We start from the raw sequence: 8429 nt of genomic DNA, 5'->3' as shown, positions 1-8429 counted from the left end.
TCTGATAATCAGATGTGATTATTTTGTTATGCTCAGCTTTACTGAACATACGGAATGTGCTAAAGATTAATTTCTCACTCTTAATCAAATCTGAAAGAAAATACACACATTTCAAACATCACCCATAAACAAAGAGATATGTTAAGATCCTCAAGTGGTCATTTTATTAAGCAAATACAAATTTGAAGTGTTTATGATAAAATATATCAATATTCGATAAAAATGTGTATAAACAGCACTTCTACAACTGAGAAGACATCTCAGTTTTATTAATTTTGGTGACATCTTCCCAACCATGTCTAATCTTCAGTATCTTCCTCCTCAAGCACGGCAGGAGTAGTATGACTTTGCATATCAGGACAACAATTGGAAGGAAAACGGCTATCATGAAAGTTGGAGGTGTATGCCATACAAATTGTTTTATATCTACCCATTTATTCCAGGCAAAAATCAATGCATGTATTGTACCCAGCAGAAGGGAAACAATTCCTAGCTTGCTCTGCAAAAGAGAAAAAGAATTATCTTGGTGAGGATGATTCATTAAAAGTTTATTTCATCCTATATCATCTTGAGCTGTTATGTTGGTTAGAAATTCTTCCATTCATCTGTTATTGTCCACTCGTCTCTTTCCACTCTTTCTACATGTGGGTAATGCCTTTGTCTCCAGGCTATTTGAGAAAATTCACAACTATTCTCCTTTTGGTCTCAGATAATCAGTAACACTGTCCTTCCTTTCTCCATACCTTGTTTTTCTCTCTTATGATATTTATTTTATGATGCTCTATCCCCTGTATATTTGCCTTAATTCTGCGTAACAAGAGACGTCTGAACTCAGAAACTCTGTCTTATCATCACAGGATCCCTGTAGAATCGACACAATGATTTGCACATTTTAGGTTCTCAATAAATATTGGTAGGTTGACTGAAGATCAGTGCAAAATCAACTTATACTAGTGATCTTTACCAGTTATGAAGGCAACTAAAGTGATTCAGTTTGAGCAAACCCCAAGAGATGATGAGGGACAGGGAAGCCTGGCAGGCTGCAGTACACGGGGTCATGAAGAGTCAGACACGACTTGGCTACTGAACAACAACAAAGTTATTGACTATGATTTTGGTATATTCATACTAAAGTGAATGATCTTGGCCTTTGTCTAAAAAATCAAACATTTTTGATAAAGTGGAAAAACACTAACAATTATCTCAATGTTTGAATAAAACAGAGATATGTAGACGTAGACGTGAAGAAAAATCTTAGCTTGCACTGGGATACTTGGCACCATCCAGATAAAGTTATAAAAACAATTGTTCACCTATGTAGTTCTATGGCATTCTGACAATAGTTCTTCTAGATATCTTTTGACTTCTATTCACATTATGGGAAATATTCACTAGACTGCTAGAATGAATCCAACTCACAATTATTCAGCAGTGAACAAGCCCCAGTGAATACAATCAAATAGCTAAGTTTATGATTTTAGATGTAAATGTCCAAGGTAAATCATAGAGTAATCAGTTCTTGGATTGCTAATGAAAAGTTTCTAGGTTATTAATTAAAAAATATATGTAGTTGGTTGAAGATTAATTTACTAAATTTGTATTGTGTACATGTTATGGGCTAGGTTGGAGAAAGCAATGGCACCTCACTCCAGTACTCTTGCCTGGGAAAATCCCATGGACAGAGGAGCCTGGTAGGCTGCAGTCCATGGGGTCCCTAAGAGTCGGACATGACTGAGCAACTTCACTTTCACTTTTCACTTTCATCTATTGGAGAAGGAAATGGTATTCTACCTTGAGTGGAATGGGATGAGTTGTCAAGACATAGTGCTTGACTTTGTAATTAAATATGTAAAGTGACACACAGCATATGTGTGACAGGCAGAGCAGTGTAAGAAGGAAATTATTTAATGAGGAATAGACTATAGGCTATTATTTAATGGCTATCAAGCTAAACCCACAAAATCAGCAATTATTATGCTTGGAAAACATGGCACCATCTCTAAACCACATTTGAATAATTCAGAGGGAGACATTCTTTCCAGCTTAATCAGATGATTAAGGAGTCTGTTGGAGTATATGCATGGATGTGTAGAAAGGACAGTTAGGATTAGCTGACTTTGTGAGATTTCTAAAGATGTCCACTTATAAAAGATAGAACATTGTGGTTTAGCATCTTGGCAGTGCTTAGGACTGAATTAAGCTCAGCCTTTTGAATACTGTCAGACATGGATCCCCTTGTGAATTCTGGCACATTGTTCTTTTTAGGGTATAATCTACCACTAGCAAGTTAACCTCGGTCAACTTGAGATAATTTTGAATTCCAAGAATATTGAGAAACTTCAAGTGAGTAAGTTACAAAAAAATTAACTTGGAAAAAGAAGCCTTTAAAATAAGATACTAGAATAGATAAAATTCCATAGTTTGGTAGATAAAACTCCATAGTTCAAGGAGGATAGCACAAAGCCATGTAACTTAAAAGGCATGAATAAAGTCAGAGACAGACAATTTTTTTTTCTTCTCTTTTTGGAGAATTAAGTAAACAATATTGAATTTCTAAAACATCAAATTTGTTGTTATTAAACAGATAGCAAATGGTCTAATGAGTTTCAAATGTTAGAAATAATATTTTTCTTTGAGTAATGCCTTTTGTATGTGTCTAAAAAACATTTCCCGTATGTATAAGCAAGAGGGAAAATGACAGAAGAGCACACTTTTTAATTGGAACAAGTGTGAGATCTTTGTGATTGGAAAACCATGTTATTTTTTATGGGTTAAAGTCTATATGCGTGCATGCCAAGTCACTTCAGTCATGTCCGACTCTTTGCTACTCTATGGACTGTAGCCTGCTAGGCTCCTCTGTCCATGGGATTCTCCAGGCAAGAATACTGGAGTGGATTGCCATGCCCTCCTCCAGGGGATCTTCCCAACCCAGGGATCGACCAAGACTGAACCCGGTCTCTTATGTCTCCTTGTCATTGGCAGGCGGGTTCTTTACCACTAGTGCCGCCTGGGAAGCCTATACACTAAGGTCTACACACTGGATGACATTATAAGCACAAAAAGATTTACCTTGCTGAGGAGTCAGAGTTATTTCGTATATAATTTACCTGAATATAGTGAAATTCTCTCCACGTCAGAGAATCACTCACAGATGGAATAGATGTCACAGCCAACAGAGCTAGTATTGCAAGTGCCACGATTCCCAGTGACACATAAATTTCCATTCTCCAAACATCATGTTCAATCCAGGCATCTTCGTTATTTTGCTGGACCTAACAGAGGGTGAAAAGAGGAAGGAAAAATATGCAAATGACACTTGTTTCCAATGTAAGACCCTCCTGCTATGTACTGTGGAGGACCTGATAACTAGCTGCACTTAGTTGCTCAGTCATGTCCGACTGTTTTCGATCTCAAGGACTGTGGCCCACCAGGCTCCTCTGTCCCTGGGGATTGGAGTGGGTTGCCATGCCCTCCTTCAGGGGATCTTCCCAACCCAGGGATTGAACCGAGGTCTCCCGCATTGCAGGTGGATTCTTTACCATGAGCCACCAGAGAAGCCCCCTGATAACTAGGGTCCTCCACAAATATATGATGGTATTTTTTGCATTTCTTTAAGAGAAATGACATAGGCGCTATTAACCTCCTTCTTTGAATGCAACATTTACATAATCTGTTTTATTAATTTATATAATAGCTAATGGTTAGAATTGTCATATGTGGTAAAGAAGCAGAAAATTCTGAGTTACCATTAAAAATAAACCTTCTGAGGGTGGTAGAAGATTGAAATATGGCTCTGTCCATGAACAAAACACTTATTTATGTTGTTAAAGTTCTAGCTTACTATTTTCAGCTTAAAAAACATTCCTCATGTAGAATTATACAACTGAGCCTAGTAAAGAGTTATAAAAAATTTTTTTTTAGAACAGAGTACTTTCTCAACACAGGGTTTCAACAGAGGTTTGGGGTACTGATATTAAAATAAGAAAGAGTTGATTTGTTAGGAGACTTGGACTTTTTAGTTTAATGGTCAGCCATGTCATCCTACCTGTTGATATGCCCAGTTCAGCAACTTATATCTGTAGGATCGCCTCATCGGATAGGATAAACTGTAAATTGCATGTAGTACAGCAAAAAAGAAACTGAGAAGACCAAACTGCTTTCTTGTTACCATCCATCTATCCAACCAGTGTGGGAATTTCTTATACTTAGTTCCATTATGAAGCTGCACAACTGCTGCTATCACACCTGGCAAATAAACCAGTGCCAAGAGGGTGATGGAAACCATTGGCAAGACTTTGTTGATGACCAGGATTGGAATTTTATAAAAATACTGTTGATGGGAAGTCACAAAAGGGTGAATTATTTCCCTCAGAAGAGTGTAGAGAAAAGTCAGAGATGATACAATAGCGGCGATTTTAATTGGTAAGCGCCACTTTGGAAAGAGTTTCTGTTTTTGCTGAAGCTCTGGGGGGCAATCAAAATCATCAAAACGGGTTGTTTGGTGCAAGTGAAAAAGCACAGGTCTTTTCAGCATGCTGATCTCTTCTGAGTCTTTATTCTACAAAGGAAAGAAAATAAACATCTTAAAATTGAACAAAACAATGGGATGTCTCTCAAACTAATTACTTACTATTCATTGTGCTTATCAGTAAAAAAGGACATTTAGAACCCTATTTTCGGATACTGATTAAGTGAAGATGGCATACACTATGTGGCAATGATCAAAGGTGCACTTAGATATCCTATCTTTGTTGGCTGCGGCTGCTGTTGCTAAGTCGCTTAAGTCATGTCCAACTCTGTGTGACCTCATAGACGGCAGCCCACCAGGCTCTTCTGTCCTTGGGATTCTCCAAGGCAAGAACACTGGAGTGGGTTGCCATTTCCTTCTCCAGTGCATGCATGCATGCTAAGTCGCTTCAGTTGTGTCCAACTCTGTGCGACCCAATGGACAGCAGCCCACCAGGCTCCTCTACCCACAGGATTCTCCAGGCAAGAATACTGGAGTGGGTTGCCATTTCCTTTGTTGGGGTTCTCCATAATTTCTGTTACTCATTTTTCTTTAAGTCAGAAGAAATATATGCTTCAGATATGTTTGCTAGATCTCAGACCACTGTGTTTCTATCTTGAAAGAGTAAAAGAATGAAATAATGCAACTGGGAAACAAAAACTGAAAAACTAGAAAAAAAAATCCAGTAATCTTTGGTAAAAATAATAACACATAAATTGTCATAGTCATATTTGTTTTATAATTTTTTTGGACAACTCTCTGTGAAGATCTGAAGAATGAATTTTTCATTCATTCAAGTACAAAGGACCAGGAATAATACAGTCATTACTATTAGATAAAAACATGTAATTTGCATCATGTAGTCTTTTCAAAAAATTAGTTATTATTGGAGTATAGTTGATTTACAATGCTGTGTTAGTTTCTGCTGTACAGCAAAGTGAATCAGCTATACATATACATATATCCACTCTTTTAGATTCTCTCCCCAGATAGGTCATTACAGAGTATTGAGTACAGTTCTCTACGGTGTACAGTAGGTTTTTATTAGTTATCTGTTTTATATTTGGTAGTGTATATATATGTCAAGCCCAGCCTCCCAATTTATCCCTCTCCCCCATCCCATAGACTTATATTCACAAAATATTTCATTTTTATAAATACTAACAGATAAATTGTTAAGTGGTACAAAGACTATGTAAGGAGTTAAATCCCACAAGGATGATCTATTTCCTGAGAAAGTTATATTTCTTTACCCAGTTGCATTTATAGGTAGTCAACGATTCAAAAATTTGCATTGAGTAGTTTGTCACTTCTACAACTGACTGATATAACAGCAAATTAAAAACCAAACAAAATAGGAACTTATATTCAGTGTTCCATATTGTGTTACTTTATGAATAAATTTCTCACTCAACCTGTTATTTCTAATTTCTTATAGCTCTATATGCAGACCTATAACATTTTAATGCTCAAAATGACGTTAGTGATTATTTCCTCACTTTCTGCAGAGTAACTTTAATTCACATAGTTCTGTATCATTTTTTGTGTTTAAAAATGACCTCTTGCCTTTTGACTTTTACTTTCAGTAATAAATCACTGCTACATCCAGTAATTTTTCCAATTACTCCATTTAGAAGGGAGCTGAACGTGATATAGATTCTGCCATCTCTGCATGTTAAAGTAGTCCACTGAGATCAATTTTCTGGTTAAGGGTAAGAATTATAGGACAGCAAGCAAGACAGTTCACTTGAAAAATGAAAATGATTTTATGTACATTTTAGACAGGATCTACTTATGCTACTTAATTTTTTCTATTAAGACAACTAAGATTAAATACTTTTGGTTAAAACTGTAATTGATATCAGTTGGAAAGGTAAAAAGTTTGGAACCAATATTTTCCACCACTCATTAAGTCAGATAAGTTAGTAAAAAGCATTTAATCTTGATGTGGGGTAAAAGTGTGACAGATGATTCTTATTCCAAAATTGAATTTATTTGGTTAAATAGTGAATCGTCAGTTAACTTGATGATCTCTTGGTAAGATGCCATGTGCCTATGAAAAAGCACACTTGTGAAACTAGTGTTAATGGGCATTGATGACTTGTTCAAAAACCTTAAACCCACAGAATGTTAGAAAGAATTGCAAAGACCTTGGAGATGATCTGGTCCAACTCTCTTACTTTATAGATAAACCAAGACCCAGGATTTTCAGCAACTTATTCAAGGTTCTTTGGCTAAGTTCATGACCATCAAGGTACAACTTCTCTTATAGCCCACAGTGCCCTTTACCCATCACAATATCAGTACCAGGAATCAGAGCAAAGGGTGAAAATCACTTTTTTATAACATTAGGAGATACTGAACAGCATTTGAATTATTTATAGATTTTAATTATTATTTTACCAAATAATCATCTTCTTCTAGATTTCTCCTAGGCTTCATTTTCCAAAGTTCTTCTTGGTTTGTGATGTCTTGTCTGCTCTCCATTAATTCTATAAAATAGAATGGCTTCAGCCACCTATGAAAATAAAAATTACTGTCTTCATCTTTATGCTATTTATGATATTAATGTTTGATAGGGAAATATGAAAAATTAACTCATCTGAGGGCTAATGTGAGAAAATACAGTTTAAAATACAGTGACTGAGTGACTCATTTAACCTCATATTATAATCTGTAAAAATTCGAACAAGAGCTCTTGGGTCAATAGTGAATGTATTTCTTTGTCCAGCTATCAGTGCAATGAATGACCCAAGTATCTATATGGAATTCAAAGAGTCAGATGTTGCCTTTTATTTTAGGAGACTTTAACTTCAGGTGTTCATTTGGAGGAAAGTCAACTCCCCTCAAAGATAAGTAGAATTGGGAATGCAGTTTTTCAAGAGTAACAATATTGTCAGTGGTGGTTAGAGTTTGATGATATAAGATTAAACTTCAGGGAGCTGTGTTTTAATAGACTTTTGGGGTTGACATGAATCTGAAACAATAGTGAAGTGATTTTATGGGGATATGTATTCTTAGTTTCAGAAAACAAACAGAATAGACAATCTAGTAAGGTGAACCCTAATAGCACCATGAAGGACTGAAATGTATATTCAGAGTGCCATTTTCCCATCAGAGTTAGAGACATGGTTTTGTTGGTAAGACATGCATTTCTAGTGTTTTTCCAGTGGGGTTGTTGAGATGTAGTCAATCACTGACATGCCCACTCTCCTGGTTAGCCCCAAGGAAATTATTTTGTCACACTTCCTACCAGATAAAAGAACCTAATGAATTATGGATGGAGGTTTGTGACACTGTAAGGAGACAGGGATCAAGACCATCTCCAAGAAAAAGAAATGCAAAACAGCAAAACAGCTATCTGAGGAGGCTACAAACAGCTGTGGAAAGAAGAGAAGCAAAAAGCAAAGGAGAAAAGGAAAGATATACCCATTTGAATGCAGAGTTCCAAAGAATAGCAAGGAAAGATAAGAAAGGCTTCCTCAGTGATCAGTGCAAAGAAATAGAGGAAAATAATAGAATGGGAAAGACTAGAGATCTCGTCAAGAAAATTAGAGATACCAAGGGAACATTTCATGCAAATATGGGCTCAATAAAGGACAGGAATGGTATGGATCTAACAGAAGCAGAAGATATTAAGAAGAAGTGGCAAGAATACACAGAAGAACTGTACAAAAAAGAGCTTCATGACCCAGATAATCACAATGGTGTGATCACTCACGTAGAGCCAGACATCCTGGAATGAGAAGTCAAGTGGGCCTTAGGAAGCATCACTATAAACAAACTAGTGGAGGTGATCGAATTCCAGTTAGGCTATTTAAAATCATAAAAGATGATGCTGTGAAAGTGCTGCACTCAATATGCCAGCAAATTTGGAAAACTCAGCAGTGGCCACAGGACTGGAAAAGCTCAGTGTTCATTC

The 8429-nt window shown here is 36.4% G+C and overlaps 1 protein-coding gene across 1 annotated transcript; it reads right to left on the bottom strand.

Moving 5' to 3' along the window:
- Nucleotides 1-241: 241 nt before the first annotated feature.
- STEAP1 (STEAP family member 1) lies at nt 242-6994 on the bottom strand. The gene is made up of 4 exons (XM_068973401.1): nt 6911-6994; nt 4046-4558; nt 3108-3272; nt 242-499 (listed from the first exon to the last, which is right to left on the bottom strand). The coding sequence occupies exons 1-4, from the start codon at nt 6992-6994 to the stop codon at nt 242-244; spliced, it is 1020 nt and encodes a 339-aa protein (XP_068829502.1).
- Nucleotides 6995-8429: the final 1435 nt, after the last annotated feature.

Source organism: Capricornis sumatraensis, chromosome 5, assembly GCF_032405125.1.
Source record: "Capricornis sumatraensis isolate serow.1 chromosome 5, serow.2, whole genome shotgun sequence".
Taxonomy (NCBI): domain Eukaryota; kingdom Metazoa; phylum Chordata; class Mammalia; order Artiodactyla; family Bovidae; genus Capricornis; species Capricornis sumatraensis.
Note: the sequence above shows the minus strand (reverse complement) of the source record. Positions and strands in the feature narration are given on the sequence as shown.

Coding starts and splice junctions, on each gene's coding strand:
- STEAP1 (XM_068973401.1), bottom strand. CDS start 6,994: ATGGAGAGCAGACAAGACATCACAAACCAAGAAGAACTTTGGAAAATG. Junction 4,559..6,910: donor TAGAAGAAGATGATTATTTG/GTAAAATAATAA, acceptor TTTCCTTTGTAG/AATAAAGACTCAGAAGAGAT. Junction 3,273..4,045: donor TGAACTGGGCATATCAACAG/GTAGGATGACAT, acceptor ACCCTCTGTTAG/GTCCAGCAAAATAACGAAGA.